Source organism: Cervus elaphus, chromosome 9, assembly GCF_910594005.1.
Source record: "Cervus elaphus chromosome 9, mCerEla1.1, whole genome shotgun sequence".
Classification (NCBI taxonomy): Eukaryota; Metazoa; Chordata; class Mammalia; order Artiodactyla; family Cervidae; genus Cervus; species Cervus elaphus.
This window is the reverse complement of record NC_057823.1, coordinates 9,293,780-9,313,025: the sequence shown is the minus strand read 5'-3', so window position 1 is coordinate 9,313,025 and position 19,246 is coordinate 9,293,780. Positions and strand designations below refer to the sequence as shown.

Below are 19,246 nucleotides of genomic sequence, written 5' to 3'. Positions count from 1 at the left end.
CAGATGATCAAATTATATATATATATATAATCAATCACGATGTGGCATGCACTAAAATCTCAGACGCCCGCCCCCACCAGAAAGGAGCAGCAGGTGGGCAGCGAGAACTGCCTTGCTGCACAAGAAGTGTGGGCACGCTGAGCTGCTCGCACCATTTGGGAAACGGTGGGGACCCTTCGGAAATTCAAGTTCCCAGAAGGTAGCCAGGGGCCAACTTGTCAGCTTTCTAAGGATAGCGGTGTCAGGCTTCATGTACTTTTTCTTTGCAGTTTTTGAAAATTGTGATAAAATTAATGTAACATAAAATTAACTGCCTTAAGCCGTTTTTAAGTGCACAGTTCAGTAGCGTGAAGCATAGTAGACTCCTATTGTTGTACGACTGTCAGCACCATCCGTCTCCGGAACTCCTTTCATCTTGTGAAACTGGAAACTCTGTCCGCATGAAATACTCAGTCCCCGTTCCTCCCAGCCCATGGCAACCACCATTCTGCTTTGCATCTCATGGGGCCTCATGTAAGGGGCCTCATATAGTATTGGGGTTTTCTTGTAACTGGTTTCTTCCACTTGGCATATTGTCCTCATGCTTTATCCATGTTGTAGCATATGTCAGAACTTCCTTTTTAAGACTGAAAAATATTCCGTCGTGTGGATGGACCACATATCCGTTCATCCGTTGATGGACACCTGAGTTGCTTCCGCCTTTTGGCTGCTGTGAAGCTGGACGTACAGATACCTCTCTGAGACCCCTGGTTTCGATTCTACGGGGCACATACTCAGAAGTGGGGTTGCTAGATCTTATGGTGAGTTGATTTTTATTTTCTTGAGGAACTGCCATCCTGGTTTTCCACTGCAGCTGTACCATTTTAGAATCCACCCATAATGCACAAGGGTTCCAGTCTCTCCACATCCTTGCCATTACTCGTTGTTTCATAGCTTCTGATAGTAGCCATCCTAACAGGTGTGAGGTGGTAGCTGGTGGTGGTTTTGATTTGCATTTCACTAATGATCAGTGATGTTGAGCACCATTTTATGTGCCTGTGGGACATTTGTATATCTTTGGGGAAATGTCCTTTGCCCATTTTTGAGTCAGGTTGTCTTTTTGTGGTTAGGTTGTGAGTTCTCTCTATATTCCGATATTGACCCCTTATCAGATACATGATTTGTGAATATTTTCTTCCATTCTGTGGGTTGCCTTTTTACTCTGTTGCTAGTGTCCTTTGATGCACAAAAATTTCTAATTTTCATAAAGCCCAGTTTTTCTGTTTTCTCTTTTGTTAACTGTGCTGTAGGTGTCATTGCCAAGGCCAGTGTCATGAAGCTTTTGCCTTATGTTTTCTTCTAAGAATTTTATAGCTTTAACTCTTATATTTTGCTGTCTGATCAGTTTTGAGTTAATTTTTGGGTTCGTGTGTGTGTGTGTGTGTTAGTTGTTCAGTTGTGTTCCAGGCTGCAGCCCCACAGACTGTAGCCTGCTAGGCTTCTCTGTCTGTGGGATTCTCCAAGCAAGAGTTCTGGAATGGATTGCCATTCCCTTCTCCAGAGGCTCTTCCTCACGCAGGGACTGAACGCGGGTCCCCTGCCCTGCAGGCAGGCTTTTTACCGTTTGAGCTACAAGGACATCCCAGTTTTTAGATATAGTGCTAAATAAACATTGAACTTCATTCCTTTACATGTTGATATCCAGTTTCCCAGGACCATTTGCTGAAAAGACTGTCCTTTCCCCCACTGAACGTTCTTGGCACCCCTGTTGCAAATCATTTGACCATATATGTGACAGTTTATTACCTATTCTATTCCATTGATCCATAGGTCTGTCTTAATATTCTTACCATATTGCCTTGATTACTATAGCTTCATAGTCATTTCGGAAATCAGGAAATGTGAGTCCAATTTTGTTGGACTCCAATTTTGTTCTTCCTTTTCAAGGTTACCTTGGCTATCTGGGATCCTATGAGATTCCATCTGAATTTTAGAATGTAAATTTTTATGTCTGCCAAAAAAAAAATCCTGTAGTGTTGGCATCCTAACAGTATTATCTTCCAATCCATGGACATGGGACATCTTGCCGTTAATTTATGTTCTCTTTAGTTTCTTTCAGTACTGTTTTGTAGTTTTCATGTACAAATATTTTACCTTCTTTTTAAGTTAATTCCCAATTATTTCATTCTTTTTATGCTATTGTTAAGGTTATTGTTTTCTTAATGTTCTTTTTGGATTGTTCATTGTTGGTGTATGGAAATGCAGTTGCTTTTTGTGTGTTAATTTTGTATCCAGCTATTTTCTAAATTCATCTAACAGGAATCTTTTTTCTTCAAAATTATTCATTTATTTTTGACTGTGCTGGGTAATTGTTGCTGCACAGGCTTTTCTCTGGTTGCGTTGCGGCAAGCAGGGGCTGCCTCCATTTGTGGTGGACAGGCTTCTCACTGCAGTGGCTTCTCTCGTTGCAGAGCGCAGGCTCTCGGATGCCCAGACTTCAGTAGTTGCGGCACATGGGCTCAGCGCTTGGAGTTTCTGGGATCTATAGCACAGGATCCATAGCTGTGGTGCATGGGCTTAGTTGCTCCAAGGCGTGTGGGATCTTCCCAGACCAGGGATTGAATCTGTGTCTCCTGCACTGGCAAGCTAACAGGTTTCTTTCTTGTGTGTGAAATCTTTAGGATTTTCTACACATAACATCATATCACATGTGGACAGAGATAACTTTATTTTTCCATTCTAATGTGGTTACCTTTTAATTCTTTCTCTTGCCTAATTGTTCTGGCTAGGATTCCTACACTGCCTTGACTCGGGGTGGCTTGTTGCTGTTCAGTCGCTCAGTCGTGTTCTACTCCTTGTGACCCCATGGACTGTAGCACGCCAGACTTCCTGTCCTTCACCACCTCCTGGAGCGTGCTCAAACACATGTCCATAGAGTTGGTGATGCCATCCAACCATCTCGTCCTCTGTCATCCCCTTCTCCTGCCTTCAATCTTTCCCAGCATCAGGCTCTTTTCTAATGAGTCAGCTCTTTGCTTCAGGTGGCCAAAGTATGGAGCTTCAGCATCAGTCCTTCTAATGAATACTCAGGATTGATTTCCCTTAGGATGGACTGGTTGGATCTCCTTGTAGTCCAAGGGACTCTCAAGAGTCTTCTCCAACACCACAGCTCAAGAGCATCAGTTCTTTGGCAGCTCAAGAGCATCAGTTCAGCCTACCTTATGGTCCAGCTCTCACATCCATACATGACTACTGGAAAAATCATAGCTTTGACTATACTGACCTTTGTTGGCAAAGTAATGTCTCTGTTTTTTAATATGCTGTCTAGGTTGGTCAAGGGGCAAATGTCTTTTAATTTCATGGCTGCAGTCACCATCTGCAGTGATTTTGGACCCAAGAAAATAAAATCTCTCACTGGTTTCATTGTTTCCGCACCTATTTGCCATGAAATGATGGGACCGGGTGCCGTGATCTTCATTTTTTGAATGTTGAGTTTTAAGCCGGCTTTTTTACTCTCCTCTTTGACCTTCATCAAGAGGCTGTTTAGTTTCTCTTCTCTTTCTGCCATAAGGGTGGTGATATCTGCATATCTGAGGTTATTGGTATTTCTCCCAGCAATCTTGATTCCAGTTGTGCTTCTTCCAGCCCAGCATTTCATGTGATGTACTCTTCATATAAGTTTAAATAAGTAGGGTGACAATATACAGCCTTGATGTTACTCCTTTCCCAATTTGGAACCAGTCCATTGTTCCAACTCTGGTTCTAACTCTTGCTTCTTGACCTGCACAGAGATTTCTCAGGAGGCAGATAGGGTGGTCTGGTATTCCCATCTCTGTAAAAATTTTCCAGTTTGTTGTGATCCACACAATCAAAGGCTTTAGCATAGTGAGTGAAGCAGAAGTAGATGTTTTTCTGGAATTCTCTTGCTTTTTCTATGATCCAGCGGATGCTTGCAATTTAATCTCTGGTTCCTCTGCTTTTTTCTAAATCCAATTTGATCATCTGGAAGTTCTTGGTTCACATACTATTCTCCAAGGCTTGGAGAGTTTTGAGCATTACTTTGCTTGCATGGGAAATGAGTACAGTTGTGTAGTAGTTTGAGCATTCTTTGGCATTGCCCTTCTTTGGGTTTGGAATGAAAACTGACCTTTTCCAGTCCTGCGTGCGGCTGCTGCTGAGTTTTCCATATTTGCTGGCGTATTGAGTGCAGCACTTTCACAGCATCATCTTTTAGGATTTGAAATAGCTCAACTGGAATTCCATCACCTCCACTAGCTTTGTTTGTAGTGATGCTTCCTAAGGCCCACTTAACTTCACATTCCAGGATGTCTGGCTCTAGGTGAGTGATCACACCATCATGGTTATCTGGGTCTTGAAGATCTTCTGTGTATTCATGCCACCTCTTTTAATGCCTTCTGCTTCTGTTAGGTCATACCATTTTTGTCCTTTATTGAGCCCATCTTTGCATGAAATGTTCTCTTGGTGTCTCTAGTTTTCTTGAAGAGATCCTAGTCTTTCCCATTCTATTGTTTTCCTCTGTTTCTTTGCATTGTTCACTTAGGAAGGCGTTCTTATCTCGCCTTGTTATTCTTTGGAACTCTGCATTCAAATGAGTGTATCTTTCCTTTCCTCCTTTGCCTTTCACTTCTTTTCTCAGCTGTTTATAAGTCCTCCTCAGATGACCACTTTGCCTTTTTGCATCTCTTCTTCTTGGGGATGGTTTTGATCACCGCCTCCTGTACAGTGTTACAAACCTCCATCCATAGTTTTTTCAGGCACTCGATCAGATCATATCCCTTGAATCTATTTGTCACTTCCACTGTATAATCATAAGGGATTTAATTTAGGTCATACTTGAATGGCCTGGTGGTTTTCCATACTTTCTTCAATTTAAATCTCAATTTGGCAATAAGGAGATCATGATCTGAGCCATAGTCAGCTCCTGGTCTTGTTTTTGCTGGCTGTATGAAGCGAAAGTGGCTAAAGCAGACATTCTGGCCTTTTTCCTGATCTTAGAGGAAAACCTTTCAGTCTTTCTCCACTGAGTATCTGTGAACTGTGGGTTTTTCAGTATATGGCTTTACTATGTTAAGGTGGTTTCCTTTTAATCCTAGTTTGTTGAGTATGTTTATCGTGAAGGAGTGTCAGTCCAGGTGCGATGCATGATATAGGGTGCTTGGGGCTGGTGCACTGGGATGACCCAGAGGGATGGGATGTGATGGGAGGTAGGAGGGGGGCTCAGGATGGGGAACACATGTACACCCACAGGGATTCATGTCAGTGTATGGCAAAACCAATACAATGTTGTAAAGTAAAAAAATTTTAAAAAAGAGTGTTGGATTTTGTCAAATACCTTTTCTGCACTAACTGAGATGGTCATGTGGATTTTTTCCTTCCTTCTGTTAATGTGTTACACTGATTTTTATATGTCAAACTAGTTATTCCTGCATCCCAGGAATAGCCCCCTTGGTCATGGTGTATAATTCTTTTAATATGCTGCTGAGTTCAACTTGCTAGTGTCTTGTTGAGGGGTTTTGCATCAGTGTTTGAGAGGTATTGGTCAGTAGTTTTCTTTTTTCATAGTATCTTTGTGTGATCTTAGTATCAGGGCAGTGTTGGCCTCCAAATGTTGTCAGAATGAATTGGAAAGTATTTCCTGCTCTTCAGTTTTTGGGGAAAGTTTGAGGATTGGTTCTTCTTTAAATGTTTGGTAGAAACTCAGTGAAGCCCAGGAGGTGTTTGATTATTGAATATCTCTTTATTGGTTTTAATTCTGTTCACATTTTGTGAGTCAGTCTAGGTAGGTTTTATGTTTCTAGGAATTTATACATCTCTTCTAACTTATCCAGTTTCTTGGTATATAATTGTTCATAGTTTTCTCACAGTGCTTTTTATTTCTTTACCTTTTTTTAACTTTTTATTTCTATAGGATTGGCAGTAACGTCCCCACTTTCATATCTGATGTTACTAATTTGGGTCTTTTTCTTTCTTAGTCAGTGTAGCTGAAGATTTGTCGATTTTGTTGATCTTTTCAAAGAACCAACTTTTGGTTTTGCTTTTTTTCTTCTGTGATATTTTTCTATTCCCTGTTCTTAAAATCTCTGTTCTAGTCTTTATTATTTCCTTCCTCTGCTGGCTTTGGGTTTAGTTGTAATGTTAGGTTGTTGATCTGAGATATTAATAACAGCATTTGTACCTTTAAACCTCCCTTAATCTCTTTATCACTGTGTCTTTATTGTTGGACAGTTTGATTATATTGTGTCTCAGTGTGGTTCTCTTTGAGTTTATCCTATTTGGAGTTCATTGAGTTTCTCAGATGTTTCTATTCATGTCTTTCATTAAATATGGGAAGATTTTGGCCATTATTTCTTGAAATAATCTCTCTGCCCCTTTCTCTTTCTTTTTCTTCTGAGATATCCATATTGTGTATGTTGGTCGTCTTGATAGTATCTGATAGGTCCCTTAGACTCTGTTCACTTACTTCAATTATTTTTCTTTCTGTTCCTCAGACTCAATCATTTCCATTGTTCTATTATCAAGACCACTGATTCTTCTGCTTGTTTAAACCTTGAGTTGAATCTCTCTAGAGAATTTTCCATTTCAGTTATTATTCTTCCCAGCTCTAGAATTTCTTTTCATTTATTTTTATGTTTTCTATTTCCTTATTGATATTAGTGCTTTGTCCATACATTGTTTTTCTTGATTTTTTTCCACATCTTCCTTTAGTTCTTTGAGTATCTTTAGGACAGTTTTTTAAAGTCTTTGGTGATCTGCCCTTTCGTCTTCCTTAAGGACGGTTTCTGTTAATTTTTTTTCCCTTTGACTGGGCCATACTTCCCTGTTTCTTTGTGTGGCTTGTGATTTTTTATAATTGAAAACTGTACACTTGAATCTAACAAATGTGATGATTCTGGAGAGCCAAAATCTCTTCCCCAGGGTTTGCTGTGGCTCTTTTTGTTTGATTATTGTGGGCTGTCTCTGTGCTGAAGATCAGCCTGAGGTATAAATTTAAGGTGTTCTTATGCCTTTTCTGATCCTGTACCTTTCCCTGGGCGTCTGTGGTTCCTTTCTAAATTCCCCTGTCTCTGCTTTTAAGTGTCCTAGTCCTTGACTGTCTGGCTCCCAAAAGGGGAAAAAGAAAAAAAATGAAGGGGGAAGAAAAGAAGAATTAAAAATGTGCAGTTCTTGAATCCCGTGTAAGTAGCTCCGAACCTACAGGGTGGGGCTGGCAGCACAGCTGTCTAGAAGGGGAGACAGATTCCTGGAGCTTCCTGCTCTGCCATCATCCCAGAATCCTGCTGTGTTCGTTCCTGCCTGCATACTACTATATCACAATGATAGTGCAGCATGTAACCAGCATTAAAAATTACTAGATAGTTCCCTTCTCTTCTCCACACTACGTCTTGGGCGCCTAGTACGTATTTTGCACTCCCAGCACGTCTTGGCTCACACCGTGTTCCAGCGCTCAGTGGCCAATGCATCAGTCAGAGCAGGTCTGCAGTCACATGGAAGGCTGGTGAGGAAGCAGCCACAACGGCAGTCATGACAGCTCCAGCTCAGGTTCACTGAGCTTGCCCTGTTGTTGTTATTTAGTCCCTAAGCCGTGTCCAAGTCTCTGCGACCCCATGGGCTGCAGCACACCAGGCTTCCCTGTCCTTCACCATCTCCCAGAGTTTGCGCAAACTCATGTCCATTGAGTCGGTGATGCTATCCAACCGTCTCATCCTCTGTTCCCCACTTCTCCTCCTGCCCTTAATCTTTCCCAGCATCAGGGTCTAAAGTATTGGAGTGTCAGCTTTAGCATCAGTCCTTCCAACGAATATTCAGGGTTGATCTCCTTTAGGATTGACTCGTTTGACCTGCTTGCTGTCCAAGGGACTTTCAAGAGTCTTCTCCAACACCATAATTTGAAAGCATTACTTTCTTGGTGTTTCCTTATGGTCCAGCTGTCACATCCACATGTGACTACTGGGAAAACCATAGCTTTGACTATATGGACCTTTGTCAGCAAAGTGATGTCTCTGCTTTTTAATATGCTGTCTAGATTTGTCATAGCTTTCCTTCTAAGGAGCAAGAATCTTTTAATTTCATGGCTGCAGTCCTCGTCCACAGTGATTTTGGAGCCCAAGAAAATAGTCTGTCATTGTTTCCACTTTTTCCCTTCTACTTGCCATGAAGTGATGGGACCAGATGCCATGATCTTAGTTTTTTGGATGTTGAGTTGCAAGCCAGCTTTTTCACTCTCTTTTATCCTCATCAAGAAGCTTTTCAGTTCGCTTTCTACCATTAGAGTGGTATCATCTGTATATCTGAGGTTATTGATATTTCTCCTGGCGGTCTTGATTCCTCCTGCCCCCTGGCTTCTGTCCCCATTCCCCTTGTCTTCTCTCAGCCGTTCTGCCTCTCGGGTTCCCGTCGGCCTCTCACCTGCCACAGCTCTGGTGGCTTTCCCTTCCTGGCGCACCACTGTCCCCAGTCATAAGTGAGGGATGCTCTTACTGAAAGCTGGAGGTTTCCTTCATTCTGCAAATGCTCCCCCCGCCTCACCCCTGCACCATGCAGCAGCCCTCTGGTCCCATGCCCTGGTCTGGGCAGTGTTTAGGATCTTGAGATGATCAGACATCTGACAGACTTCCTGTGCCCAGGAGCCGGCTGCATCCTCAAGCAGTTGATGGGTTCACTGGCCTGGGAGTGATGGCCCTGTCCCCCTCGCACCGGGCTCTGGGTTCCGGGTGTAGACAAGGCCCTGGTGCAGCTGCCCCAGCCTGCATCTCCTTTCCTCGACTCTCTCCTTCCCACACCCACTCTGGCTCCCCATCAGCCCTGAAGGCAGGGATTGTTATTTGTTCTGGTCCCTGCTGTGTCCCCAGGATGGGTGCGGTGCCCAGGAGTAATTAAAAAACAACAGATAAACTCCCCATGAGTAATTAAACATGGATGCTGCTGCAGAACGTTTCAGATATGCTGCTTTAGGGGCGCAAGGTCCAAAACCCCCTCTTTCAGGGAGCCCTCCCTGAATACCCCTCCCCTCAGGTGCTGGGGACGTCTGTGTCCTGGGACTGGCCAGGGTGTGTCCTTGAGGGTTGACTGGGGTGTATGCAGGATTCATCCAGTTACTGCACTTGCCAGGGAGGACTTACCTACCGTGAAGTGGTGAGATCACGCCTCTTGCCAGGGAGGGAGCCACTCGGAGAGGGGCAGGTGGAGCTGGGAGCCTCGTCCTGGGCCCTGGGTCTCCAACCCTCCCTTGTTCCCCGGAGCTCACAACTGATCCCATCCCTCTCGCCCACAGGGCCAGCTGGCAGCCGGTCAGCAGGGTCAGCGGCCCCACCGGGCTCCCCTGTCTACCTGGACCTGGCCTACCTGCCCAGCGGAGGCAGTGCCCGCCTGGTGGACGAGGAGTTCTTCCGGCGGGTGCGTGCGCTCTGCTACGTCATCAGCGGCCAGGACCAGCACAAGGAGGAGGGCATGCGGGCCGTCCTGGACGCGCTCCTGGCTGGCAAGCAGCAGTGGGACCGGCAGCTCCAGGTGTGTGATGAGCGGGGCGTCTGAGAGTCCCGTGACAGCACAGGTCACTGGGGCGGTTTCAGGCTCCTGGCCCTGGGCAGGGCAGCACTTCCGGTGTCTACCTGCCAAACCCAGAGTCCTGTGAGGCTGGTGTGACCTTCACCCACATGCAGAGAGGGAGTGGGGCTCAGAGAAGCTGAATCCCTGTCCCCAAGGCCAGGCAGCAGTGAGGGCAAATGCCGGCCCCGCCCGGCTCTCGGGACTGTTCCTGTCCCCGCCATTCCCTTGTCTGCAGCTCCCCTGGGTGAGGTTGCCGGGTGGGGCTGCTGGATCGCCTCACCTGAGCCCTGGCATTGAGTCTCCCCAGCGTTATGAGAATCAGCCAGGAGGAGTGGATGGGGTGTGTGGTATCTACGCATGTTGACCATTGACCCTTGAAGGCTGGGGTTGTCCCCATGAGAATCCTTGAAATACAGCCTGGAAGCACGAGGTGAATTTGGGCAGATGGAGCCTCCAGGACCTGGCTGCCCACCCAGTGCGAGTGTGCTGACAGCCGGTCGGGCACCCGGGTCACCGAGCGGCTGGGAGGGAGTGCTCCGACCGGAGGCAGGAGCAGGGTGTGTTCAGGGAGCTGGCCGGAGGTCCGGACAAGTGAAGCGGGACATAGCAGGGGAGTGGGGCGGGCGGGGAGCACAGAGAGGGGTCACAGAGGAGTGGTCTGGTCTCCCGGGCTGTGGAAGGCACCTGGGGTGCCGTGGGAAAGAATAGGGACTTCGGGGCAGGCCGGCCGCCAGTGCAGACACCTCGGCGGGGAGCGCAGGCAGCGCACACGTCCCCCGCTGCCTGGGGGCTGGGCCGGGAGGGCAGCGGGCGCGCCCCCTCACCGGCGGTCCGTCTGCCCCACCGCAGGTGACCCTGATCCCCACCTTCGATTCGGCGGCGATGCACGAGTGGTACGAGGAGACGCACGCCCGGCACCAGGCGCTGGGCATCACGGTGCTGGGCAGCAACAGCACCGTGTCTATGCAGGACGAGGCCTTCCCCGCCTGCAAGGTGGAGTTCTAGCCCCGCCCCCAGCCCCAGCATCTGCCACTGTCCTGGGGTGTCCCTGCGTCAGAAATAAACCAGGTACCGGCTCGGCTGCGGCCTCGTTCCTTCTGCCGGCGGGAGACTCAGCAGCGCTCCAGACAGTCATTGCTGCCGTGGGGTGGTCCCCAGTTTGGGGAGGGACAGCTTCTGCGGAATCCCCAGTAGCTCCAGGTCAGATGTGCTCTGGCCCCCGTGTCACAGATGGAAAACCCGGGCCCAGGGGAGGCAGTACCTCCCAGGTCAGTGGAGCTGGCTGCCGACATCAGCCCTCCAGCCCAGCAGCTGTGACTGGGGGTCCCCCGTTTTATAGACAGGAAGGCAGCTGCCAAACCCCAGCCGCACAATCCAGGTGGTGGCCAAGGTGAGATCTGAACCCTGACTCTCTGCTCCCGAGCCGTTCCAACAGAAGTCGTCCTCTGTTCCTAGGGATAGTTGACACTCATGGCAGGACAGTCTTGCATCCTGCATCAGGCTCTCAACTCATGATTGACCAGGACATTTTTGCAGACACTAATGCCCATGGCCAGCGTTTTTATTTTGGCCGGCCAAAATTTTTTTCTGTTATTTCACTAACACTGTGTGGGTTATTACATTCAGTAGTTACACCTGACACACCTGTGAAGTCTTCTCCGCACCGTGAGTTTCATTTTCACTTCCGTGTCAGAATCAGTCACTAAAGTTTCTTGTCTTTTCATTGGTCTGACATTCACATCGTCTGAGTCGGAACTACCTTCTGAAGAACTGCGCCTTTGGAGACACTACTGTGTATTTCACTCGGACAGTCAGAGCAGGTATCTGCATAAAATTCACTGAAAAATTCTCCACTCAGAAAATTTAGCAATATATCATTTTTGAAAAATTTATGGTAACAAACTTGTGTTTATAAAATACACAAGGTTGGAACTAACGGAGGAAAACGTGAATGATGACAATCGTAAGTTGTATAATGAACCCTTGATCAGTTTTAAGCTCTAACAACTTTGCCTGGTGTTTTTAATTGTATTACTGTCTAAATATTGATACGTCTTTGGTCAATAATGTTCAGGTAACAAAAGATGTATTAATATGTCTCCAGTCAGCAATGTGTTTTTTTTTTTTTTTTTTTAGCCATGTGTTTAAAACACAGTCTGAAACCTAAAAGCTACAAAAATGTGACAAGTGCTAACCCCTCAATACCTACCCTCTTTCCTGTAAGGAGACTTCTCAGTCTGGGGTCTGAAGAAGGGTTACTGTTCATACATGAGGCCGTGTCACCCTGACTTTTCATCTTGGACGCTTGTTGAGTACAGGTGCTGCCTCCTTGTTCTCATTTCATTTTTTTCCACGGAGGTTTTCTTTTTTAATTTTTAATTAGTTCAGATTTTTTATTTAGATGTTTGTCTTTTTCTCATTCAGACGTCATAATTCTTTTTTTTCCCTAAATAGGGACAATAAACTTGTTAAAATTTTCAATCATTAAAAAAATGCATAACATAAAATTTGCCATTTTAACCACTAATAAACTCTTGTGTTGTAAATTTTTTTTTTTCCCCAAATTTGCCCTTCAGTTTTGTTTAGGAGCAGTTTTGCTGTAAACGTTTTATTTTTATGATTTTCAAACCTCAGTTCTTAAAATGTCCCTCCTTTGTGCTTTTAGAGGTCCTTCCACAGTTGGCACAAATTCTCCCAAGGTTGGGGTTTTTTTTTTTCTGGTTATTTTTACCCACATAGGGCTTATTTTGGGATGAAGGGAGAGGTAGGGATTGCCCCAACCTGGACAGTTGAGTTTTCAATGCAATGTACGGATTTAAAACACTCCTTCCTCCCTGAAAAAGATGCCAAATGTGTTGTTGTTTATTTCCAAATCTGTACTAATCCATCGCCAACGTTTCTGGCCATCTCCTTACTTTCTCCAGTGTAGATCTGTGTGCCTCAGTAGCTCATCAGGCAGGTTCTTTCTCCTTAATTTTACTTTTTGCCTCCATAAAAGGTTGTTTTTACAGTCTCATTCCTCTTGGAGCTCTAGAATCTCCACAGAGGGGGCCCAAACACATGCTTGAGAAAAGCTGTCTGCTTCTGCTTCTGACCAGATAGTGGGCTAGAGCCCTAACAAAAACAACTAAAATTGCTGGGTGAAAATGAGTTAAGTGTTGGTTAATGTATCAGTGAGCACCCAGAAAATGAGGAACAGTCAGAGGCCAGAATAGTGCAGACAGAAACCCCAGGAGGGAAGAAGGAAGCAGCTTTTCTGTTACACAAGGCGGTCTTCCATCTTCTTTTCATGGACCTTCAAGATGGTCTGTCTGATAAGCAGAGACCTCAAAGCATGAAGTAGACATCAAAATAAGATCTTTCCAAAGATGGAAAGCAAACTTAGGTGGATGACATGGTTTAAAGCAGTCCAGGATGCTGGAGACCCTGGGGGAACTTTCAACTAATCTAAAGAGTTCTCTCAGTCACATCCCAGGACATGTGAGCCAGCATCAGAATTCACAGCCTGTGAATGCCAGTGGCACAGACCTGGTGTCTTTAATCCTGGTGTCTTTGCTGTGTTTAGTCCTGAAAAGTGAACAAAGCACAAGAGACAGCCATATTTGCAGAAGAGCCAAATAGAACTAAGAGAAATAAAAAAGCAAATAATTGGGTTGGATCAACAGTGAAACTGTAGGTAGCTGAAGAGAAAATAGGTGAACTGGAAGATGGAACTGAATGAGTTTCCTAAACAGGGGAAAGAAAAAAGGGGATTGAGACAGAGGAGAGAGCAGAGGCAAATTCTGAAGGGGATAATAGTGGAGAATTTTCCAGAAGTAATGAAAGGTGTCAATTCTCTCGTATTCAGAAATCCAGCCAAATCCCAAGCAGGATATATAAAAAGACAACTTCGCAAACCTAGACAGCATATTAAAAAGCAAAGACATCACTTTGTTGACAAAGATCCATATAGTCAAAGCTGTGGTTTTTCCAGTAGTCCTGTGTGGATGTGAGAGTTGGACCATAAAGAAAGCTGAGCGCCAAAGAATTGATTTCGAATTGTGGTGCTGGGGAAGACTCTTGAGAGTCCCTTGGACAGCAAGGAGACCCAACCAGTCCATCCTAAAAGAAATCATCCCTGAATATTCATTGGAAGGACTGATGCTAAAGCTGCAGCTCCTATACTTTGGCCTCCTGATGTGGAGAGTGGACTCATTGGAAAAGACTCTGATGCTGGGGAAGATTGGGGGCAGGAGGAGAAGGGGACGACAGAGGATGAGCTGGTTGGATGGCACCATCGACTCAGTGGACATGAGTTTGAGCAAACTCAAGGAGATGGTGAAGGACAGGGAGGCCTGGTGTGCTGCAGCCCGTGGGGTTGCGAAGAGTCATATACGACTGAGCGACTGAACAGTGCAGAAAACCACAGTCAACAAGAAAAGCAAGAATAGTAGACGGAGAGACAGCTCCTCAGCCCCACAGCATGAAACTCAGGACCTGGTCGGGTACCGTCTTTAGCAACCCAGAAGTTCTCATTCAACAGAAGCATCTTTGGAGGGTGAGAGAAATGAAGACCCTTGTTGAGTGAAATCCTGAGGGAATTTTTTTCAGGTAGAAAATGATCCAAGTGGAAGAGCTGACTTGCACAAGGAAACAGCACAAAGAAGTTTGAATAACAGCTAAAGTGTCATCCTCGTTAACAAGAATTACGGTATCCAGTGTGTAGGATGAAAAATTGCGTTTAGGCAACGGTGGCAAACAGGTAAAAACTGAATGGAGTAAGCTTTTAAAATCTTCACATGTTTGAGGGGAGAGTAACATACCACTTAGTTGAGCGGAGTAGCAGTATTAATAGTTAGAGTAAATACTGGGTGAACAGAACTATTGTATAACTTCCAGATTAGTAGAGGGGAGAAATTAGACTAAAAAAAAAAAAAAAAAAAAAGAAAATCCCAAGTTCTTCCATAAGGAAACAGGTACAAATAGAAAGCACAGGATAATGAAAATACATACATAAAAATTTGCCAGTAATTAAGTAAATGCAGACGGACAGAAAACTCCAGTTAAAAGATAGATTTTTTTCAGACTGTATTTTTTAGTTCAGTTTTTGTGCTACTTGCAAGAAACATCTAAACATGAAGATGCTGAAATTTTGAAAGTAAATGATTGGGGGGGGGGGCGGAATAAACCTGACAAATACTAAAGAAAAAAATTAAAGCTGATATATCCACACTAATAAAGTTTTATTTTTGGTGTATTACTAGAAATAAGGGGTTTCCCAGGTGGCTCAGTGGGTAAAGAACATGCCTGCCAATGCAAGAGACAAGGGTTCGATCCCTGGGTCTGGAAGATCTCCCCTGGAGGAGGGCGTGGCAGCCCACTCCAGTATTCTTTTCTGGAGAATCCCCACGGACAGAGGAGCCTGGTGGGCTACAGTCCATAGGGTCACAAAGAGTTGGACATGACTGAAGCAACTCAGCACAGACACGCTAGAAATAAGGACTATCAAGTGAAAGCTTTTAACTCATCAAAAAGATGCAACAGTCCAAATTTGTATGCATCTAATAACAGGGCCTCAAAATAAAGTTATGAACCACCAAAAGGAGTAAGTTTATCTTTAAAAAAAAAATCTAGGGGCTTCTCTGGCAGTCTAGTGGTTAAGACTCTAATAGGACCTTAAGCTTCCACCACAGGGGGTGCAGGTTCAATCCCTGGTTGGGGAACTAACATCCCACATGCCATGCAGCAACGCCAAAAAAAAAATTTTTTTTTAATCGATTAGTAGGTTTTCTAATAGTGATCTGTCCTTACGTTCCTAGAAAGAACTCCACCTGGATTATATTTCCTTTATTATATTTTTATTTCAATAAGTTGTGTATGTGTTGTGGGGAGCGGGGAGGGGTCTGGGCTTTTGCTGTCGACACTTGGCGGATCTTTCTCTGCCCTTCAGATTTCCCATGCTGCTGTGTTTCTCATCACCCTCACTCAGCAGCCCAGCATGATGGAGCTTCCACCACCTAGACCCTCGGGTGGCCAGACAGGAAAGGGACGCAGCAAATCAGGCACCAGCTCCTAAGGATTTCCAGCAGGAAGTTATGTGCCACTTCCAGTCTCATCTCATTGGCCAAAGCAAGTCACAAAACTGCCCAATACAGGAGCTGAAAGATACATACTCCTCTCTTGTACCTAGAAGGAGGGGAATCAGAAATAGTGATGGAAATCAACGAATAGCCACTGACAAGTCCCCCCAAAGAGATGGTTTTGTTCTGGCAGGCAGGAGGTTTGTCAAGCTTGTTCTATTAAAATTGTAATCTTTTTTTTTTTTTTGGTGGTGTGGGCCATAGAGTCTGTCCAGATCGCAATTCTGCTGTTACAGCTGAACAAATGGAAATAAATAGCTGCATTCCAATAAAATCTTGTTTACAGAAAGAAACCAGTGGGCTGGATTCAGCTTACAAAGGCTGTGATTTACCAACACCTGGTGTCGGGCATTACTCTGACTTCCCATCTTACCTCTTATAACAGGGACCTGGAGTTCCCCACCCCCTCCTCCTCTCCTCTCTGTCTCTCTTCTTCCTCCCTCCCCACCCCAGTCTCTCCTGACAGCTGTCTGGCCCCGCCTCTACAGAGCATGCACTAAAAATACCCCGGCAGCAGCCTGAGCACCTGGGGTCCCTGGAGCCTATGGCAGGAGCCAGATGTGTGACCTGTGTGTGACCTTGTCCTGGGCACCCACCCTGGGCACCGCCTGCTCATCGGCAGCCCCTCCCCGATACTTGCCCAGAGCCTGAGCCACAACCGCCCCCTGATTTCTCGGTGTTGCTCCAGCGTCTAGATCACGCCTCCAGGCCTTTGCACCCAAGGTGTCCCCTCCCTGGAATGCCACCGTCCAGCCTTGCATCAGTCAACGCATACTGGCTGCTGCCCTGTCGGGGAGCAGTGTCAAGTAGGGGAGCCAGACACGTAGGAGGGGACAACACCCCACGATGCCGGGCCTGTTGGCTGGCACTGGGTGCCAGAGGAGTCCCCCACACCTAGGGGTGGGGGGAAACGTTAAGGATGCAAAGGATTAAGCCAGTATTAGGGGACGACCGAGAGCAAGGGTGGCAGAGGGCCCCGCAGAAGCAGAGGCTTGGCCTTTTTGAGGAACCGAGAGGAGACAAAATTGAAGCTTCAAGAACACTGGGAGGCTGGGGGTGGGGCCATCCCTACAGCTTCATGGACACCCCACTGAGCAGATGGGACTTGCCCTTCAAAGGACCGGGTGTCGGAAGAGACCAGCCAAGCTGGGGAGCTGTGAGCAGGCCAGCATTGGCATATAGTGTTGGCAGTGTTTCCAGACGGGCTTGGGGCGGGGCTAGGGGGACCTGGTCCCTGGTGGGCGTGGCCAGGGCACCTATCTGGAAAGATGTGGACTCTTGGGAGGCCATGATGGAGGGGGAAGGGTAGCCTTTCTCTGAGAGAGCAACATAAAACCTCTCATCTTCCAAGCCCACCACCTAGGGATCCTTCAGGAAGCCCTCCCTGCTCTCTTTCTGGTCCCACCCCCAGCCCAGGGCCTCCTCTGGCTCTTCCTGACCCACTCCCTTTTAAACGCCACCCTGGATTTCCCCGGCGTTCCAGTGGTCAAGAGTCTGTCTGCCAATGCAGGGGACATGGGTTCGATCCCTGGTCTGGGAAGATTCCACACGGCATGGGGCAGCTAAGCCCACGTGCCACAACTACTGGAGCCCTCTCTCTGCCACAAGAGAAGCCACCGCAATGAGAAACCCTCACACCACAACTAGAGAGTGGCCCCACTCACCTCAACCAGAGAAAGCAATGAAGACCCAGCACAATCAAAAATAGATAAGTTTAAAACACCACCCTGCCCACCAGTAAGTCACTCTTGTGCTGCCTTCTGATCTGTAACCAGGGTTGCTGCTGGGACAGGACATGGCTGGCAACCTACCTGTATAGTATGTGCCTTTTCCCTTCCTGACATTCAGTAGGCGCTCAGGAAATGTTGGTTGTGTTCCAGCTTGGCAGCACTGGGAATGTGACCTGGGGAATATTACTTAAGCTCTCTGGAGCTTCATCCCACACCCAGTCACAGAAAATTGGCATGAACCTCCAGGTACCCTCCAACTGTATAGGTGGTGACCAGACACCTGAGTTTCCTTCCCCAACCCCAGACAGGCCTATTCTGCATCCTGTCCTCCCCACCCTCACATCTTCTGGGATCCAAGGTCAGGACCGGTGGGAGCTTAGGCCTCAGTGCACCTGGGTCAAGCCCTGCCTCTGACATGTCTTCGTGTGTGACTTCGGAGAGCAACCTCTTGTCTGTCAGCTTTGGTCCCTTCACCTGTAAAACAAAAATCAAAGCCTTCTCCCCACCTTGCCCCTGGCCCAGGCTTGAGGAAGCCATGTATGGGGTATGAATGAAGTTCAGACACCACCTAGCCGGTGTGGGTGGTGCCAGAGCCCCCGCGGACCTCCCAGCTTCTGATAGGAGGGCGCCAAGCCTAACACAATGCCCCAGCCCTGAGGGGTCATCTCTGAGCTGAAAGCAAGCCAGACCAGAGCTACCACGCAGGAACTGAGAGCTAAGTCACCAGTCAGATGGGGAACTGAGAACTCCAGGATGAGGGAACAGCAGAAGCAAAGACTCTGAGGTGAGACCAATTTTGCAGAACTGCCGTGAGAGGGGCAAGGCCAGACTGTGCCGGCCTGGGGGGCTTAGGGATGGGAGGGGGGAGGGAGTGGTGTAGGGTCTTCACTGAGGGTGCTGGGCACTGCGGCAGGGTTGGAGCTAGAGAATTCAGCGAATGGAGAGAGGATGGTAGGAGCCAGGTTTCTCCCTATTGGAGAGCCGTCCCTCAGCCAGGAACAGAGATTTGAATGAAGGACCCACAGGCGCTGTATGAATCTCATTTTATAAGCACTCACTTGAGGGCGACCGGAGCCTCTTAGGTTTACGACAGGACAACATTCCTAAGGATGGTTCTCCCCACGCCTGGGACCAGATCCTGAGGTTGCCTGGATCAGGCTGTAGACTCGCTGTGTAGCCTGCAGGAGCCTTCTCTGAGCCTCAGTTTTCCCATCTGTAAAATGAGGATCAATATGTGCCGCTCACAGGCTTGTAGGAGGAATCAGAAGAGTCCTTCTCAGTGCTTGTCACCCATTTGGAGCTAAGTAACCTATACAGACACTTCCCACCGAGTCTCAGGTGGAAGGAACCGGATCTATCGCTTTAAATTATGCAAATGAATGCGGGTAGTGGGGCGGAGAGATTAAAAAAAGGAGCCGCTCCCCCAGACGATCGGCACGCTGGGCTGGTGGAACTGGCCGCCTGAATGGCCCAATGGCTGGCCGCGCGCACTCGCAGCCCGCCCCGCCTCCCAGGCCGCCGCGGAGGTGGGGACTCTCCCGGCCACGCCCCGGAGGCGGGGCCATCCGGCGGCCGCGCCGCAGCCGCGAAGGGAGGGGCGGGGCGGGCTCGGGTATCAGCTACCGAGCCGCAGGTGGCGGCGGGCGCGGGGCTTGGCCCGAGCTCGGGAGGTGAGTGCTGTTCCCTGAAACACCCCGAACCCCCCTGGCCCGCGCAGCACCCCGTGCGCACCGCGCCTGGCAGCCCGGCGGCTCCAGGGTCAAAGGCGCGGCGGGATGTGAGGGACGGAGAACAGAGGGTGGGGGGCTGCGTGGTGGGTACCCGATCCTTCCTCCACCTCCCGCGTGATAA

The 19,246-nt window shown here is 47.4% G+C and overlaps 2 protein-coding genes and 1 long non-coding RNA gene across 8 annotated transcripts in view; 2 read left to right on the top strand and 1 right to left on the bottom strand.

Moving 5' to 3' along the window:
* The window catches only part of MAP1S (microtubule associated protein 1S), a 30,082-nt gene extending 19,456 nt beyond the window's left edge, over positions 1–10,626 (top strand). For both annotated transcript variants that reach the window (XM_043910988.1, XM_043910989.1), the window contains exons 6-7: positions 9,272–9,507; positions 10,396–10,626. In XM_043910988.1, the coding sequence (XP_043766923.1) occupies positions 9,272–9,507; positions 10,396–10,551 (392 nt within the window). In that variant the 3' untranslated portion in view covers positions 10,552–10,626. The remainder of the gene's footprint in view (positions 1–9,271; positions 9,508–10,395) is intronic.
* A 4,953-nt stretch (positions 10,627–15,579) lies between these two features.
* On the bottom strand, positions 15,580–18,588 carry LOC122699265. 2 transcript variants are annotated; one of them, XR_006342583.1, is made up of 4 exons: positions 18,454–18,588; positions 17,737–17,869; positions 17,477–17,568; positions 15,580–15,711 (listed from the first exon to the last, which is right to left on the bottom strand). It is a non-coding gene; the product is annotated as an uncharacterized LOC122699265 (long non-coding RNA). The 2 variants fall into 2 exon arrangements; XR_006342584.1 differs by lacking the exon at positions 17,477–17,568 and having other exon boundaries at positions 15,585–15,711.
* Positions 18,589–18,961: 373 nt separating this feature from the next.
* FCHO1 (FCH and mu domain containing endocytic adaptor 1) overlaps positions 18,962–19,246 on the top strand; it is a 29,173-nt gene continuing 28,888 nt past the window's right edge. For 3 of the 4 annotated variants that reach the window (XM_043910995.1, XM_043910998.1, XM_043910990.1), the window contains exon 1: positions 18,962–19,065. The gene's annotated coding sequence lies outside the window, so the exon portion shown is untranslated. The remainder of the gene's footprint in view (positions 19,066–19,246) is intronic. The other variant, XM_043910994.1, reaches the window with a different exon arrangement.